General features: G+C 39.9%; 2 protein-coding genes across 2 annotated transcripts in view; one reads left to right on the top strand and one right to left on the bottom strand.

Moving 5' to 3' along the window:
* The window catches only part of dennd4a (DENN/MADD domain containing 4A), a 28,176-nt gene extending 17,720 nt beyond the window's left edge, over positions 1 to 10,456 (top strand). Inside the window, exons 19-30 of the mRNA XM_034686697.1 lie at positions 1,406 to 1,528; positions 2,480 to 2,590; positions 4,043 to 4,117; positions 4,229 to 5,043; positions 5,128 to 5,344; positions 5,873 to 5,964; positions 6,046 to 6,221; positions 6,451 to 6,856; positions 7,800 to 7,917; positions 8,214 to 8,376; positions 8,465 to 8,529; positions 8,639 to 10,456. Of these exons, the coding sequence (XP_034542588.1) occupies positions 1,406 to 1,528; positions 2,480 to 2,590; positions 4,043 to 4,117; positions 4,229 to 5,043; positions 5,128 to 5,344; positions 5,873 to 5,964; positions 6,046 to 6,221; positions 6,451 to 6,856; positions 7,800 to 7,917; positions 8,214 to 8,376; positions 8,465 to 8,529; positions 8,639 to 8,775 (2,498 nt within the window). The 3' untranslated portion in view covers positions 8,776 to 10,456. The remainder of the gene's footprint in view (positions 1 to 1,405; positions 1,529 to 2,479; positions 2,591 to 4,042; positions 4,118 to 4,228; positions 5,044 to 5,127; positions 5,345 to 5,872; positions 5,965 to 6,045; positions 6,222 to 6,450; positions 6,857 to 7,799; positions 7,918 to 8,213; positions 8,377 to 8,464; positions 8,530 to 8,638) is intronic.
* A 593-nt stretch (positions 10,457 to 11,049) lies between these two features.
* On the bottom strand, positions 11,050 to 17,748 carry slc24a1 (solute carrier family 24 member 1). The gene is made up of 8 exons (XM_034686096.1): positions 16,893 to 17,748; positions 14,996 to 15,104; positions 14,749 to 14,829; positions 12,707 to 12,795; positions 12,296 to 12,541; positions 12,111 to 12,200; positions 11,782 to 11,948; positions 11,050 to 11,670 (listed from the first exon to the last, which is right to left on the bottom strand). The coding sequence occupies exons 1-8, from the start codon at positions 17,676 to 17,678 to the stop codon at positions 11,421 to 11,423; spliced, it is 1,818 nt and encodes a 605-aa protein (XP_034541987.1). The 5' UTR covers positions 17,679 to 17,748; the 3' UTR covers positions 11,050 to 11,420.
* Positions 17,749 to 19,054: the final 1,306 nt, after the last annotated feature.

Below are 19,054 nucleotides of genomic sequence, written 5' to 3'. Positions count from 1 at the left end.
GGACGTGTCCCTACCAATCTCAACTAATGGCTGAAATGTCCCCACCAATATTAAGGTTGATGGGGGGAAAAAAAGCGCTTCATGCGACACATAAAGGGTTAAATCCGTTCCCACTTTGGCACTGCCTCCCAAATATGTCTTTGAGACCTGTCTGTTTTGGTTGGCTTAGCTCCCTGTAGGCCAGTGCTTCTCAAACTGTGGGGCATGATCGATAATATCGATGGCTGTAGCTGTGACTCGAGGCAAGATGAAGTAATATAAATAATATAACTCATGAAGGCCAGCGCTAATTGTAGTAAGATACTTCAATGAAAAACATTTAATTTCTGAAAAAAATTCACAATAAAAGTCCCCTCATGTCACATAGTCCCAAAAACTTTACTTTGAAATTGCTGTAACAGGAAGCAGCATGTTGTCAGCTGCAATTATTTGATAGAACTCAAAGAGTAAAATAAAGTACCTGTAGATATCAAAATTATATTAAAAGGGGAGGAGGAAAGGGAAATTCTTATAATACAGTTTTAGTAAGAAGCTACAAAGTCCTGAATCCTTTGGGGGGGGGGGGGGGGGGGGGGGGGGTTATACCTGGTATACCTAAGTCTAATCGGGTCTTCACTTATTTGAGATTCTTCATCTGTAGTTACTTCTCAGTGTTGCACAAAGTCAGTAAGTGATAGGCTCAAAGAAGAGGGTTTTTCTTTCCTCCTGTGATCCTTAATGAATAGAAATATAAACGAACAGGACCCTGTTGGAGCAGATGTTTCTTCAAGGCTTCTCTCCCGGTCTCATAACAAGGTTTATCCCGACTCCAGCCTCCGACAGCACATGCGGCTCCCAACCCGCTGTCCTTTAATGACACTAATTAAACAGAGAGAAGAGGTTTTCCTCCCCTGCAAGTCTCAGCTGACAGGTCAATCATGGTGTCAGTCCCTTATTCCCACAATGGCCCAGTGAGAGTCTGTTTAACATAACGGTGTGTGTCTGATGATGCTTTGCACCATGCTCTGTAAACTGTGAAGATGGCTTAACAGAGTTTATTTGCCCATGAGGACGAGTTAACACAGAAACTCATGAAATGAAAAAAAAAAAGATATGGACCAGCGTGACACTTGTTGAACTTTACCTAATCTAAACAACTGTGCAGTCAACAGTCATCTTTCAGAGCTCACAGCTACGAGTTCAAGATAAGACAGAGGAGTGAAATGTTGCTGTCTTTTGGCACACTCTCATCCTTTTATATTCATTCTGTGGCATTCAAAGCATGCCAGTAGCTTCTAAGCGATGATAAGGATTACAGCTCTGTGTTTATGTAGTGATTTTACACCAGCTGGTCTTATGATCCTGTTGGTACTCAGTCTTTTGTTTCCACATCTCATCCTCTCTCCTCTCTGTTATCTCACTTCAGACGGGAGTGATCTTGACACAGTCAGTCATGGTAGCTTGGACAGCACCAATGACTCTGCGGAGCGCACCTCCATCGACACTGACTTCACTAAAATGGACTCCAGTGATGATGGATTCAGCACAGGTAAGGAGCCAGAGCCAGAACTTCAGACTGTTTTACTCTCACACTTTGATTTTGTCACCGCTGCTGCGCTGTAGCTTACCTCTGGGGAATCTTATTTAACATTTGGTCTGATTTAATTTCCCAACTTTAAAGCAGTGAAACAGCATGATTCATAAACCTTTTCATTTATCTGGAAAAATGTCACAGCAGCAAAAACATTATGATTTGACAATATTGTGATCCACACATTGTGGCAAGGCAAGTTTATTCATAAAGCAGCATTCATAGGAAGTGCTTTGCAGAGTTTAAAAAAACAAAACAGTAACATAACAACATTAAAATAAAAATGACTTTAATCAATCAATCAATCAATTAGACTTTATTTATAAAGCGTTTTTCAGAACACAAAGACAAGCATTACTTTAATTTTGCAAAAATGTTTAAATGCATTGAGAAAAAGGACTGTTTGCCTCTGAGAAATGCTGCCAGATTCTTTACATTTTCTATAATGCACTGCAGATGAAGGAACGTTGAATCTACAGGGATTAAAGTTATCTATCACAAGCTTTAACACCAGCGATATCATGAATTTATACTCATCTCCCAGATTGTTTTATCCCTCCATGGCAAACAATTGAACAGAGCAGAAATTCTGTGAGAACAGAATAAATCACAGTGAAGGAGTTTTGTACTTTTTTCCTGCAGTGTGACCTTGCAAATATAATGCATTCAAAGACTGTTCCTCGCTCGCTACTCCTGCCTTTCTATTCTGGGAGTGTTGCGTGTTGTAAGCTGTGGGGAATGTCACCACGCTCGGCTGAAGAACAACTCTGAGATCAGTTGTTTCTTACAAAGCATGCGTGGAGACTAAATACCTGTATTTTTATTCACTCAGCTCCCTCTGGGATGGTAAAGTAAAAAAAAACAACTGACTGTTTATTTCTGAAGGATAAAACTTCTTATCTGTTCTAGGTGGACAGTCAGACCAAGGCTATGACTCACTGTCAAAAGAGGAGGAGAGGATGTGTGGCAGAGAGAGTGACAACACACCGCCGGTGGAGGACAAAGGGCCAAGACAGTCGAGTGAGTTAGAGCTCAGCTTCTATATCTCTAATCTTTGACACCAGGTTTCTTTTCTGCAGGAGTAAATCACAGCTCACAGGCAGCGAACCGAACACTCTCTCTTTAAAAGCCGGGGTATCACATCACGGTGTGGGTGTGCTGTTTTGGGCTCTCTACACGTCCATTTGCTGTTATAATTAGATGTTTTTTGGAAACAGATTCTGTTGATGGATGAATGTATTATGTAAGCAGGTCGTTTGCATGACAGGATCTGTCCTAAATTGGGTTGCAGATAACAACATGCCGTGTCTGGACCGAGCTCTGATCCAGCTGTTATTATAAGTAGTCCTCAGTACAAAGTTAGGGAGTTTCATCAGAGGACAAGTCTGCTTTAATATTTCAAGATTTACAAAAGAGCCTTAAGAAGCCACACAGCTGCCAACGTTACCTTTTTCTTCCTCACTGAAACTTTTATGTAGACATAAAATCCAACAATACCCTGTCCAAATATTTCTACACTGCAAGAAATGTTCGTCTCATTACTTGTCCAAATATCTCAATCTCATTACACTTGATAAACGCCTAAGTGAGATGTCAGGTTCAGATAAAAATCGTATTTCTTTTTTTTTAACTTTCTTTTTATTTCAATTTCAGGTTTACAAAAGGGAAAAAAGTAATACAATTAAATACAATTAAATATAAATAATAAAATAAAGGGAGGTTGTTCCAGGCCATTCAATAGTACAAAACAATATATATCATATACACAGATGAAAGATTTCAAACTCTGGTGTATGAGTTCCGTTTTTTCAAGTATTTCACACAGTCATCCGCTCATAGTCTTAAGGAGAAGGTGAGTTTTTCCATGGAATAAATTTCCTTAACAATTACAGTCCAGTCGTCATTTGTTGGTAGGTTTGTCTGCATCCACTTTTGTGTGATGGCTTTTTTGCTTGCAGCCAAGATGATTTTGTAAAGATACCTGTCCTGAGACTTAAGACCATTCGGCAATTTACAAAGATACAAAGTGACAAAGCAGGAAACAACTTCAATTCCAAATATTATCCTAATTTCTTTTGCCAGCTCTTCCCAGTAAGAATGGAGGAGAGGGCAGGCCCAAAACACATGAAAATGATCTGCCATAGCTGTACCACACTTAAAAATCTTATTTCAAGATATAAGAAAAATGAGCTGAATTTAGTTACAAGACTTTTTTTTAGCTTGTAATAAGATTGACTTTGCATCTGGACTTGTCAGATGAATTTTAATGAGATGTTTTGATTTATCTAATGAGACAAATCCACTTTGAGGGTTTTTTGCAGTGTTGTAGAAATCAGAAGAAACTTTTGGAATTACAAAATCTATAATCTTCTTCATATTACATACAGATTTTTTTGTAAATTAATTACTGCTAGACATCTTTATAGTCTGACCAAATCTCCCTAACACTTTGTCACATTTTAATCTCTATAGCACCTGAGATTGAGGTTCCAATCAGCAGCATCTCCACATCAATCAGAAGCTACAAATCAACAGATGGCAATGCAGGTAAGTTCAGTTTCTAAGATAGATCACAAACAAGCCACTATAGTTGTTTATACAGAGCTCTGACTCACTGTATTGGAGCTGAGTCTCTTATCCCCCTTGTTTTTGTCACAGGCAGCGACAGCAGGTCGGTTTCCAGCCCCCCGAGTGATGCGATTCTGTGTGAAGTTCTGCCAAAGTCAGAGAGGCCAAAGTCTCTGGATTTGTCAGGTGGAGCTGGAAGTCTGAGGCTCACCGTCCCTCAACTTGCTGCAACAAAGCAGCCTCACCTGCACGGAGTGGAAGAAGAGGAGACAGAGACAGAGAAACAGAAATGTAAGGAGGAGGGCAGCTGTGAGTTAGAGAGTCAGACTGTGCCCAGAGAGAGGAGTGTCAGCTGCAGTGCTGGGACTGTGAGGAGGACAGGTATAGAGAGAGGGTTTGATCCCCTGTCGCTGATGGCAACCGGTGCAGTTCAGCAGTGTGATCAGGAGAACAGTGGCACACCCACGGCCCGCCGGGACCTCGCTGAGGAGATCGAGACGTACATGAACAATGGCAATAGCCCCCTGAGCAGCCGCGCACCCAGCATGGACCTGCAGAACCCCTCAAGCCCTTCGTTACGCTCCTCCTCGTCTCCTCACGCCTCCCCGCGACCTCCCCCCCTGCTGCGATCCAACACACTCCTTCCTCTGCCTGTCAAACCCAAGGAGAGGCTGAGGCCATCACCGTCTCTCCCTCTTGGTGTCTCTGCCAGAGACAGAGAAAGGCCTTCCTCCTTGGTGTCACCCTCGTCACCTACTCCCTCTAACTCATCGTTCTCCATGGACTCTCTGTTCACTCCGACTCTGGACATCTTCAAGAGCAGCGTCATCTCAGCTGGGAAGGGTGTAGCTGAGAAAGCCAGCCGCTTCTACTCTCGTTTGTCCTCTCAGACTTCATTAACACAGGTTTGTGTTGCAAAATTTCTCACTTCACTAGTACTATAAAAAAAACTCATGATAGAACAAACAATGATTATTCCTCTTGTGCAGGATATAAACTGTGACCGGATCAGTGTGTCTTCACTGACCTCTGGAGAGGCAGACTGCTCCTCCCTGCTGGATAATGACTCCTGTCTGGACCCAGATGGCTTTACATCCCCTCAGCACAGCAGCGTGTCCCGGCTCAGGAGGAGCCCTGTTGTTGGTCACGCCAACCTGGGCAGCCCCAGCACCCCCAACAGAGTGTTCAGACACAACTCCTTCTCTGGTTAGTTGCACATCTTGTAATCCATCTGCATTACAAACACTGTTTCAACACAGTTTTAAGTTTTTATTTTTAATGTCATATATGGAAATGTGTAGTCCAAAGGAACATTTATCTTAAGTACTTTGCTATCTTTAAAAAAAAAATCTCCATGGCTTACAGGGGTGCTCATTAAAGTGCTGCTGTAACCGCAGCACTGTTTTATTTCCCATCTAAACAGTTCTTGAGAGTCTAAATATAGAGAGCTCAGTAATGAAGAGAGTCGGGTGTTACTCTGTGTGAAACTAGGCCAGGAGGCATGAGGGCTGATTCAGTGAGTAGGCTTCTCTGCACTTAGCCACACTAAGGCCCTGCGCTAAACACAAACATGTGAACACACACGCACATGTGCACGCATGCTCAAAGAGTGCAAAACAAACACCTGTGCCGAAAAAACATCCACTGATACATCAGATATTGATAGCTTTGATAGTTGTGTCTAATATTGGCTTGGACTTGTGTGTTAATTGTGTAATCCTCTATTGTATCCAGGTGGTTTGGCACTCCCATCAAAAACTCCTCACACTCCTGATTCCTCCCCTGACACCAAACGCTTTCAACCAACTCCTAATTACACCATAGAGGTAAGATACTTATGAACAGAACCCCCTTATGAGGTAGACTGAATCGAGCTATCATGATTAGATGTGTTAATTCCTTTTTAGGTGCAGATGTCCAGCTGCTCCCTCTGTAAGACGTGTGACTGCCTGGTGTATGACGAGGAGGTCATGGCCGGCTGGACAGCCAACGACTCTAACCTAAACAGCACATGTCCATTCTGCGGTACAGCCTTCTTGCCTTTCCTCAATGTGGAGATCAAAGACCTGAGACCACAGAGGAGGTAAAAGCTCCCTCCACTCAGACCATCACTGTATGAACCAAGTGTATACTCATATATGATAATCTTAACATGTTATTTCAAAAGGAATTCAGTTACAATATCGGATATAATGTCTTGAATTCTTATGCAACATTATCTATTTTTATTTTGCTAACAAAAGCCCGCTCAGACGGGAAATCTTTCATCCCTGTGGCCTCATTAAAGAGATCCACCTTGTGTCTCCCTTCAGGTCTTCTGAGGAAACTAATCCTGTTACAGAGGAGGTCACGTCAGCGGAACTCAATCCAGAGGCCAAAATGTCTACTGCGGCGGACTGCACAGCTGAATCATCGTCGGCCCGCCTGCAGGAGCAGCAGAGCAGTGGGAGTGCTGGGCAGAGAGATCAAGCATCAGCCTCAGCCCCAGTCTCAGTGCCAGCTCCAGTGACGGTGCCCTACATAAGCCCACTGGTGCTGTGGAAGGAGCTGGAGAGCCTCCTCGTTAATGAGGGTGATCAGGCCATCTCCTCCCCAAGCATTGTGGACCAACACCCAATCGTCTTCTGGAACCTGTTGTGGTACTTCAGGAGGCTGGAAATGCCGAGTAACCTTCCGGCTCTTATCCTGGCCTCTCATCACTGCAGCAATGGAGACCAGGTGAAGATCAGCCTGTTGATCATAAGACTTCCTTCATATAACTTTTTGTTAAAGGATAATTACACCTTTTTTTTTTTTATTTTGGCTTTTTCATGCCTTCATTAAGACATACACATTTTTGTTCTGAGTATGTGAACAGAACAACTTCATGTTGACACTAAGAGAGTCGTACTGATTTACTCATTTCATTGTCTGCAATAAATCAAACATGCATAGTTCCATGGATATGGATTATTCCTTTAAACCTTTTACTTCTTTGGTTGAAAAATAATTGGACTTTGGTGACCCCCAGTGGTCGTTTAAAAAACATACTGCAACAACAATTTATGCACGAAGAATCTCATTGATGAAACCTAAAGTGATTGGGAACATATTTATTTTTTCATACACTTGAACTTTCTACTTTCATTTATATACAGGTATTAAAACCTCCAGAGTCATTGGTATTCATATTGTTAATGTATGTTATATCGCCAGTATTGTGTATATTATTATCACCATCATTATTATCACAATTTTCATTTATTATATTAATCTTGTTGTATTTTTATTTTACTTTATTTATTTTATTTACTTATATTATTTATTTACTTTTCTTCTGGTCCTGTCTCTTGGCTTATATGGCTGTTCCCTAAAGTGCAATTTTAAAGAAGGGCCAGTTGACTTATATAACTGAAAAAAGAAAAGTGATTTTAGAATTGAGGTATTTGGATGTATATTTTCATAAAAGTAAATTCTCACCAGATGTGTAAACGACATCCTATTATCAGGTTGTTTTTTCGTTTTATTGTTTTTACTTTATTAGAAAAGAAAGAAAATGTCATGTTTTTAAGATGTATTGAAACGTGTTATAATGACAAGATATCTCAATAAAAAGAGAATTACAAAATGAAAAAAACCTCCAGAGTTAGAAGTTAATCTTCCTTTTGTTTCCACCTTGCAGACTCCTCAGAGCGTCACCTCCGAGGACAGTAAGCATGTGCTTGTGAGGATTATGTGGGACAACTTGAAGCTGCACCAAGACAAAGTCCAACCCTGCTATGTCTTGTGGAACACACACTGTAAGTTTATTATGTTTTTACCTGAACAGATAAAGGGTATAATTTGTTTGAACAAGAAAAATGACTTTCATAAAAAAAGTTCTGCTGGCAGCACTACTAAGTTTGATCAAGGTCAGAAATTTACATGCAAATTAAATAATGCATATAAAGTAACTAAGAGGATCATGCATAATTCAGTTCAGGATTCCTTTTAGTCATGCCACTGCTAATCAGGGTAAAACCTTCAGAGTTGATTTTCAGTCATGGAGATGAATGAGTCTTTGATCAGGGTGACTTTTATCTCTTGCTCTTTGCAGGTGCTAACTCACTGGTACGCTCGGGGCTCTGTGAAGAAGGGCAGCTTTTCACTGTGGAGCTGCTGCAGAGTTTTGTGAGGAGCATTAAGAAGAGTGATGTTTATCAACCCATGAGCCAAATCATCCAGCTGCTGGGGCCAGAGCTGGGTTTTAAAAGACAGAGGTAAGGGAACAAAGATGTCAGTATAACACCACGTGTGAAAGATGATGATGTGAATGGAAGGTCTGACAGTTTTCTTCTTTCTGTTAAGGAGTCTGTATCGGGATCTATTGTTCCTTGCTCTGGTGGCTTTGGGAAAACACAACATTAATATCAGTAAGTACAAAAGAATGAAAAAGACAGACGATAGACTGTTAAAAAAAAAATGGACAGCTAAAGGTGACACATTGTCTACACTGTTAACCTCCCTTTGTTCTTCTTTCAGATGCTTTCGATCGGGAGTACAAGCTCGCATACGATCGCCTCACCCCCAACCTGGTGAAACTGACACACAACTGTGATCGACCCCCTGGAGCAGGGGTCATGGAGTGCAGGAGAACTTTTAGAGAGCCCAGTCTATGAACTACTTCTTCTTTTTCATCCCACCTTGATATTCTGTCAGCCACAGACACTGCTGCTGTTTTCTTTGGACTCTGACTCCTCACACTCAGGACCAGCTCACCTGACCAGAGCACACAGCTATGAAGCACAATGGGAAAATGACACTTCATGTAAAGTTACTGCCATGAGTTTCTTGTATACTGTTAGAGATGAGAGGCGTGAAGTGATAGGCCTTGCATTTGTACATATGATAATATTCACTGTATTTTCAGTATAATTATAGTATATTGTTTGTACAGTTATTATACAGTCTATTTTATGACTTTGTTTCTGTCGAAGCTGTGAGTCAAGTATGTACAATAAGTGTGTGACACATGTTGAAATTCCTAAGTGGTCCTGGTGACCTTATTAAGACTGTTGTTGAGCGTGTGTGTGTGTGTGTGTGTGTGTGTGTGTGTGTGTGTGTGTGTGTGTGTGTGTGTGTGTGTGTGTGTGTGTGTGTGTGTAAGACAAGTACTAGCTTTTAGAGCCTCATGTTTTTACAAAGCACTTTGGCAGGATGAGTTCCTGCCATTCACCCTCATTGACATAATGCTGTAGCCTAGCAGGCTATACTTAAGTGACTTTTTATTTGACAGCTGCAGGACTAACTGTCCTGTCTAATATTTCCATTACATGCAGTGAAGGAAAGCAAGGACATTCCTCCTCATCTGAACCCTATGCACCTGGCTGCATAATTCAGATATGCTGGAATACACTAAACTGGATCAAAAAAATTGTAAACATAACATTTTTTTTCCAAATTAACATGAGTACTCAATTAATCTAATTTGCACAAATTTACATTTACCTTTTTTTGTATGAAATTACCTAAAGAACTCAAAGGGAATACTACTCTTGTGATATATATTTCCATTATTTTAACAATGCCTGTTTTTTTAAATGTAGGAGTGAATTACATATGTGTTATATGGGACCACTAAGGATGGATTTCCTTAAGAACAGTACAATCAAATTAATGATAGATCAATAAACACAAAACAAAAAATAACTTTTTGTTAGATTAACACATTTTAAATACAGAAATGAATTTATTGACACAGTTATGGAGATTAATAATGTACAGGGTATTTGACTCTACTGTTTTTGTATAATTCCTTTAATCTCACTTTATTGTGTAGATGTCGGCTTTAGACATTTGGACAACAGTGAACTGTTAAATGTGACACAGAGCAGAAAAAGAACAAGTTTGAAATGGGACTGCACTGAATTAAAATCACTGTCAAAGGTGTTAAGTTAGTAAAACGGCTCCAACCTGCCCTAATTCAAAACCACTTCCAAAAACTGATCGTGATGGTTCACTTTGTTAAGATTGTCTTTCACTATTAACTGACAGAAAGCTGCCTCATGTGATGAAGCTCCACAGATTATTTCTGGAGTTCCTCAGTGACTCGTGTTGATAGGAAGCTGGGGGGAAAAAACAAGGCTGGACTAAACTCCAGACTCACAGCATGTACATCTGCATTTTATTCACCTTGTGGATTGTTTTTTAAAAAAAGCACTGATGACCAAAACATCACTTGATGTCTACCTGTTATTTACTCAATGTGTCAACTCTAACAATGTTTATGATGTGTTATTTATCATTTGTAACACAGAAACTTATTTGTATGATTTTTATATATAAAAAAATAATTCCTGATTTCCTCCTGAGTCCATGGTTTGCTTTTATTTATGAATAAACACATTTATTCTATTGAAGTCACTTCACATTTTCTTCAAGCTGAGTGCTTTTGCTGCTATGATATTTTTTACAAAACTGTAATGGGTTCGAATGAAGCGTAAGTTCCCTGTAATTATAATAAATCAGTTCTTTGTGCCATTGTAGTCTAGTGCAGGGGCTCCCAAACTTTTCAGCCCGTGGCCCCCAATATATAGATGCCAAGGACTTGCGACCCCCTGTCCATCAAAGTGATTTAATGTGGCTTCATTTAACTGGTCTGCAGAAAACCACCCTACTTATATGAGCATGTGGCTGTGTTTCCTGTGCCTTTATGAATTCACCTGCTGCTACTGATGCTTTTGATAATTAACTGTTCACTAACCCTAAACTTAGGAGTCAGCTTGCAAAAAGAAAGGCAAAAAAAAACTCATCACATTTTCTATTTTCAAGGTTTTATTTCAAGTTTAGCTACTATTTTTGTCGATATTCTTTACTAAGATGGGTAAAATTTACTATTTTTAGATAACTTTAAAAAAATAAACATTATTGAAGACATCTCACAACCCCCCATTTGTGTCTCACGACCCCCCAGGGGGTCGGGACCCACACTTTGGGAACCCCTGGTCTAGTGTATTATACAAAATTCCCATTTATGAATTTCATAATTCCTATAAAATTCTACACATCCTAGATTTCTAATGCCTTTTTGTTTTGTAAACAGTGTAAAATATGTTTGCATCACTGTTGGTGTTCATGTTATTACACTTTTTTGAGAGAGGTTTTGCATCATTGGGTGTGATCTAAAAAAAAATATGTAAAAGCTGTGATTTTTGCTAAAAGTAGTTCTTCCACTGACAGAAATAAAGAGCAACTATAGCTGCTTTGACCAGGGTCATCACCTCTGCTTCAGGTCAAAGTAACAAGAAGTCCTCTGCTCACACGATCAGATGGACACGGGGCAGACAATGATGCGATCCTCCAGCATCACACTGAGCACCAGGAAGATAAAGTATAGCAGGAACATAGTGGAACCCAGAGTCTTATTCATGCTCCACTTGCAGGATGCGATGGAGATGATGACAATGAGGAGCATGATGAAGAGAAGCACGATGGCACAGAAGAGTCCGTTGCTGCTCACTGCCACTGGAGCAAAACCGTGGAAGACCGAGTACAGGAGCCATGGGACTGGAAGACTGTTAAAACAAAGGGACACAGCAAGGACTAGACAAACTGAACCACAGAGAAATCTACAAACTAAGCATTTGTTCAGCATTTCTTTTCTTATCTTGAAGCATCAAACTCACCCTACAGTGATGTCAAATATGTTACTGCCCACAGAGCTGGACACTGCCATGTCCCCAAGGCCTTTACGTGCCACAATTACACTGGTAATGAGGTCAGGTATGGATGTCCCAGCAGCCAGAATCGTCAGGCCCATAATCTCCTCAGAGATGCCGATGGTCTCACCAACCTACAAAGGAAAATCACAGCTTAGATTAGGAAGCGAATACAAAAATGGAAAGTTTTCTTAGCCTGACTAATTCAGGACACATTCTTTTTATTGTTTAAAAAACCCAAACAGGATTTAAAGAAAAGCATTTCAAATTCCATCTCCTGTGATCCTTAAACCGACCTGATGGGCCCACCACACCATGAGGTAGGAGAAGACAGCAATCCACAGGATAGAGCCAAGGAAAGTGACTGCGAAGAACTTTCTGGATTTCTGTTTGACAAAGTGAGAGTCATTTAATCGAAAACACACTATCTAGGCCCTATAAGACACCACAGCTGGTCACAGAGATGTGTCTGGTTCTCCACCTGGTTGCGGACATCAGGAACTGTGAGCCACAGAGGGAAGATGATGGGCAGCAGGAAGAGGTAGGTGGCTTGTTTAGGTAGTGTGTCAGGCCAGGCTAAAGACAGAGGTTCCTCCTCTTTCTCATCCTCTTCTTCCTCATCCTCACTGGACTCATCACTGTCTTCATCACTGTCATCATCATCATCACTATCAGAGTCCTCTGAGCCTCCTTTGTCATCCTCTCCTTCTCCTCCTGGTACATCCTCCTGAAGATACCAACATTGATGACAGTAGAGGCAGAAAAAGCAAAGCAACACAGAAGAGGACATTAGTCTGAGAATGTGTCTCTGTTCATGGACTCTTACATAGACAGGTATCAAAGACTGACTCCTGGGCTTTCTGATAACCACAACGATGTGGTTGGAGAGTACCTTCTTGTCCTCTGGCTGTTTCTCTTTCTCTGCTTGTGTAGCCGGGGTGGCCTCTGGCTCTTTGGTCTGCTCGCTTTTCCCCCCTGCATCTATGAAAGGAATCTAAGAGTGTTACATTTTCCTCAATATTTATCTACTAACTGCAGCAACTGCAATGCCAGATGTATAACTAATAATTCCAAATTCATGCATCAGACTACAGTAATAACAATAAGGAGAAATGTCGCACATTTTTATAGACCATCTTGAATAATATCTGTACACTACTCCCCTCGATACATTATTTGAAACCGTGTGCTGGAACTGTTCAGTGTGTTCTTCTGTATCCACTACTACTCTGTACACCTTATACTTTAACACAGGTCACAAACCTCCAGTACAGCATAAAGTGACTTTTACCATTTTGTTGGAGGCCCTGAAGTCCTCGTATTTTTCTTGCGTTTTTTGAAACTTTTGGAATAAGTTGTTTTGGGAAGCATAAGCGCTAGTGTACAGTCTATATGTGTGATGAACAAGGCAGAAATGAAGAGTTCGTTTGCAAAAACACATAACTCCGTTTTTATAAATTTTCAAAAAACATATTCTTTTTTGGTATAGATTCCTAATAAAGTTACATTTTCAAGATACCTCTGATTAGTAAAGTCATTTTGACTTAGTCAAAGCCACCCAACCCTCAGTTCATTGATAATACCAAAAGCTAGTAATAGAAAAAATGTGTTTTTTGAAACATTTTTTAAATTTTTTAATAGTGAGTTAACTGTTTTTGCAAATTAACTCTTCACTTTTGGCTCAAACATGCCATTCATTCTGGTAAAAAAAACAAAACAGGTGCCCATTTTGGTCTCTCACAGCCACATTTAAAGTAGTAGTAGTAGTTCTGAGAAAATACTTGAACACAAAGCAGTAATTTATTTAACTGGACTGCACCCCGAAGATGAATGATATAGCTAGTAAAGTAGCCAGCTAGTGTGAGCCAGAGCCGCAGTTACACTTAACTCTCCTGTTATGTTGCGGGTCAAATTGACCCTTTTTAAAGTCTATTTTAGGCAATATATGTCTTCAAAAGCAGCTAAATGCAGCATAAAAAATATGGGCTGCATGTGACAGAAGAGGTGACTTGTGTTAATTTATCAAAATCACTTCTTAAAAAAAAAAAAAATCAAATGCAAAATGAAATAAACAAAAATCTTTGTCATGTAAAACTATTGTATTTTTATTTAGGGCTTTCCAATGTACATTAAAAAAAGCTTTAACATTAATTTTAATGAAAAACGAGTGAGTTATCCTCATTGATCAATGATCTGTGAAAGAACACCAATGGACTACATCTTGATTTAAATGGTTAGTAATGGAGTTAAAAATTAGATTAAAAAAATGTGTATTGGGATTTGTTTGGGGTTACAACACTTTTGGATAATTGAATATGCCCAGGGTCAAATTGACCCAGGAACTTTATTGCTGTTTCAGAGAAAGGAACATGACAGGAGGGTTAAGCAATCCCATATCTTTACAATGGTAGCCTATTTGTAGTTATCAGTTCCACTTCTACGCTCATAAGAATACATTACAAAAAGTATTTACATGATCAAAAACTCTAATTACTGTAAAATAATTACATTTAATGGCAAATAATGGCAAGTGGAATTATTACCACTGTTACTCAATTGTGTGCACTAGCAAACAACTTATGTCCCCACAAGATAACCTGCTGTGCACATTAACTAATTAGCAGGTGGGCACAAGATACTCGACTTTGGAGCAACAGGGTTATCATTTAATTAGGCTTCAGGGGCTCGGTGGTTGTAATATAAGTTATAAGCTTGTATCACCATAATGAAAGGCATAGCATGGACACCTACTCTTCCTGCTTCAAGAGATTGACTAATTTGGTTCACTTGATTAAATATTTCATATTTGATGTGATTGAGAGCTTTGCCGCATAGAGCAGCACTTCAGCTTTCACAATCTGTTCATGGGCAGACTATGAAAGCTCTATTAAAGCTCCCTGATCAGTGGATGACCATCACATCCTTCAAATTTACCTTCACTTTTGTCCTGAGTTTTTCTCTCTTCTGTCCGTCTAGCCACATTATTCAGAGACACAGCCTTATCCTTAAATTTCCCTATGAATAATCAAACAAGCAGAAATCAACTTAGAATCAGTGGTTGGTACTCAGTCATGTTAATGTTCATCCATTCTACTGTGAGAAGGACTCCCATCATAAGAGCAGCATTAAAAGCAGACAATTATCAGTCAATCAGCCAGCCTTTCATTGTTTTGGTACTTACCTTCTCCTAGGGGGTCTAAAGTGTGGATCATAAGCTGAAAGATGGTGTTTCTCATGGTGCTGTTGTGTAAAGAAGCTGAGCTCCCCCCTCGCTGCAGGGAAGGCTTCAACTGGGGAAAGTCACGACAATCACTTTCAATAACAGACAGGGAAACATCAAATGTGTCTTAATGGAGGTCAAGCTTGAATCTGTCTTCTCAGGGAGGCTTGAGGTCATATAGAGATCAACAAGACATCAAATATCATCTTTAAAAATTGACACTCCGATGGCCTCTGGTTTAAAAATGTTTCTGTTTTTTACTTTGATCTTTTTTTTTTTTTTTTTACCTTTAACCGATTCTTGTCCTCAGGAGAAGGAGAGGCACTATCTTCAGCATCCCCAATTGTCTGCGTGCAACAATGTTTTTTCAGTTACAATCATCAGTTGGCAGAGATAGATGGAAGTACTGTGATTTTGGTAGTGCTTCATTTGTGAAATAAACATGGAACAATACTCTCTGTACATTAACATGTAGATATACAATGTAACAATTTTCCAAGTAGAATTCACATATATTTATTTATTTTAATATTTAACTATCACCTACATATAATTTTTTTTAGTAAAACTACCTCACGCTCATGTCAGCATCTTTGCCCTAGTCACCGCTGCACTATTATCATATATTATATTTGGCCTGTACATATTAGTCATGCCTATTTTTTATTCTTTTGTGTTTATAGTTGATGTTATTATATTTATATTTATATTTATATTTATATTTGTATGCCTTACTCTTATGCCTTGTACAAAGAGAGCACAGTTTACCAAAGACAAATTCCTTGTGTGTTCAAGCATACCTGGCCAATAAAGCTGATTCTGATTCTGATTCTTAGAATAAACTGTACTCTCTAGTCTTGTATATTGCTATTTAACACATTGCACACTCTGGGGTCTGATCAGTCTCTCATGTCAGTAAAAAGAATCTGCAGCACATGAACAGGATTATAATTTAGTTGAAGAAGACTGTAATGTGAATAATTATGCACATATTTGACTAAGGGTTATGAACAGTTGAGAAATACATTATGCATAATGTAGCAAATACCTTCAGTGTGCACCAAACTGCAGCTGTACTCTGTGTATATGAAGCCTCAGTCACAGTTACCAGGGTTAAATACTGTATATGTCGATGATACAGTTTGTACAGAGCCATGGCTTCTTGAGGGATTAGTTTGTTGCACCTGATCAGCTTTGGTAACTCAAGGTCTGTGTCATTTTACTCTTAGACACGCCATAATAATTAGTAATGCTGGTTTCTGTTCAAGTACGCAACCACTCTGCTTTTCATGTGTAAAATATAGAGAGAATAAAATGTCAATTTGCAAATATAAATGAAACAGTTGGTTTTACTTTTATGAATGTGCATCTGTGTAAAGTACCATTAATCTGACAGAACTTCTTCCACTAGTAACTTGTAAAGTAACTCTAATTAAGAGTTAAAGCTTCTGTGTGGAACTTTTGTTTTGTGTCACTTTCAGCGCTCCCTTGTGGACAAGGTATCTTTGCTTAGCCTGCCCTCTATATGCTTAAGTAGTGTCCTCTGACAAAAAGTATAATCCTGCTGGTTTTACAATCAAATGTGTCATTCATTGACAACATTTAATGAGGAAAATGTAAAATAAGGGCTGTGTCTTCAGCTGCCTGACTCACACCTACCCCCTCACACTGCTTTCAGGCTTTAAATACCAACATATAGGAATTGTCAGTCTTGTCACTGATGACCTTTTCTGCTTTTGTAGGTCATAAAGAGGCATCAGTATTAATTTCAGTCTTTTTCATTATTGTCAAAAAACCTCTCAGGAGCTTTAAGCTCAGAATTTGAACCAGGGTTTTGCTCTTTTATAGAAGTGCTTACCTTTTCCTCTTCCTCCACAGCGATAATTTTGACAATGTTCTTGTGTTTGTGGAGTTGTGTCTTGAAGGCTCGCTCTAATTGCACATTAAACTTCATGAAAATCACATAGACGGTATAACTGGTCACCAGCATCATGCTCTCCCACCACATTATGACATTATCCAAGAAGAACAGGATTAGTAAGATGAGGTCAAATATGTAGAAGGATACGTCTCTGAAAAGTGGCCACCAGGTTAGACGAAGAACCTCCCGTGAAAACAAAGCGCACATTCCTATCACAAACAAAATGTTGAAGACTGCTGATCCAACGATCGTGCCAATACCCACGTTACTGTGGGCGATGAACACTCCTATCAAAGAGGTGAAAAGCTCAGGGGCAGAGCCTCCAGCGGCCATGAAGGTGGCTCCTGCCACATCATCAGAGATGGCTAACTTGTCTGTGATTACGCCAAGAGCAGGAACGAAGAACTCATCACACACAATTGCAAGTGAAATGAACATGTACATCATCCCGATGATGTGGAGGACCACCCAGCCTTGTCTTCGGTCTTCTACAGAAAATATATCTTTAGGGTATTCGCCTTTAATGTGGGGAGCATCTCCAGGTGAAGCAGGAGTGATAGTTGTTACTGGAGGGGCTGGAGGGGCTGTGGGGGTCTCCTGCTCAGGCTCTGGGGCCACAAAGATGCATTGCACAAAAGTCCGGTTTGTGGTTGGAGATGGAGACTCAGTGGTGGTGGATTCTTTAAAATCTGAGGGAGAGCTCAGAGTATGTACCACATGCATCTTTTGTGTTGTTGGACCTGTGTTCTCGAATCCATGTGTCACAGTAAGGGGTTCATGTTGCCCCTGAGTCTCTGCTGGAGTCACCTCAACCTCCTCTGTTGAACCTTCATCCAAATCCTCTCCAACCTGAGGCAAGGACAAAGGCCCATACAGTCTGGCACTGATGGTAAGCTGGTAGAGGGTGCAGAGAAAAACCGCAGTGAGAAGAAACAAAACCCTGCTCAGCTGCAGTCGCTTTCGTCTTGTACAATACATTGTCCTCCAAAGCAGTGATGCCAGCTATACAGAATCAAGCAGCATAAATTTGTTTTGGGGGAGCAAAGGTCCAGCTCTCTCCCCAGCAGACAGTGGGGTCAAAGGATCCAAAACTTCAGCAGGGTGACTCATGTTACATCCTCAACTTCTGTGGAAAACCCAGCCTGTTGTGATAAAAGGAGACATCAGAAATGTGGAGGTAGCAAACTAGTCATGAAACGTAACTATTCATGCTCTACATACATAGTTGTCTGAAAAATTGTAATATTTATCAGCTCATTAACAGGTGGTTATGACTACTTTCTTTCCTTTTAAAAAACCTGACTGAACAAAATGTGGGACAGCAAAACAGCACAGTCGGACACAAGCACATACAAACCATTCATAAATACACATCAAGAGGAAAACTGTACAACTACTAAATATATATTATGGGGGCCAAGTAAATTCTACACAAGTTCTAAGAAAAAACAATGCAGAGATTTTACTTACAAGGATGCAAAACTCTGTTCAAGCTGAAATCCACAGCTGGGTACTGTAGCACAAGATGAAGTCCAAACTGATGTCAATGACCAAAGGGTTATGTAGGACACAGGACGAGTGTTCACAATGGATCAGCATAATACCTGAAGTCTTCTAAGAGGATTATGTGCATGTCTCGCTCTTACTTTATCATGACCCTAACATAGAAATATTTAATCTAATGTAAGACAATAAAAGTGGCTCTTTGGTCTAGTGCTGTTAAGTGGCATAACTATAGGAAAACAAACTGGTAATAGTCTCACACTCTTAAATTATGCATTGGTTATGCAACTGTGTAATGAATCATAATAATTAAGACAGGAACAGCAACAGGAACTTCCACTCCCATCCAAAATGCATATACACAACTAACCTTAAAGAACAGGAATGCAAAATTCTCCGTTGCAGGATTGTATCCCAGAGTTCACTTTTGTTTTAAGTTACACCACTTTACCTAGACAGACGTTAATGTGCACACAAATAAAACATAAGGAGTCTCTCAAAGACATTATTTTAGCAGAGCTAGCCTACTTTATCTGCATGATGGTAATGCTATTAAAGCCAATTTGGCTAACCTAATCTATTTTATCCATCTTTCT

The sequence above is a fragment of the Notolabrus celidotus genome, chromosome 6 (assembly GCF_009762535.1).
Source record: "Notolabrus celidotus isolate fNotCel1 chromosome 6, fNotCel1.pri, whole genome shotgun sequence".
In the NCBI taxonomy this organism is placed as follows: Eukaryota; Metazoa; Chordata; class Actinopteri; order Labriformes; family Labridae; genus Notolabrus; species Notolabrus celidotus.
The sequence above is the reverse complement of the archived record's forward strand: the minus strand, read 5'-3'. Positions and strand labels throughout refer to the sequence as shown.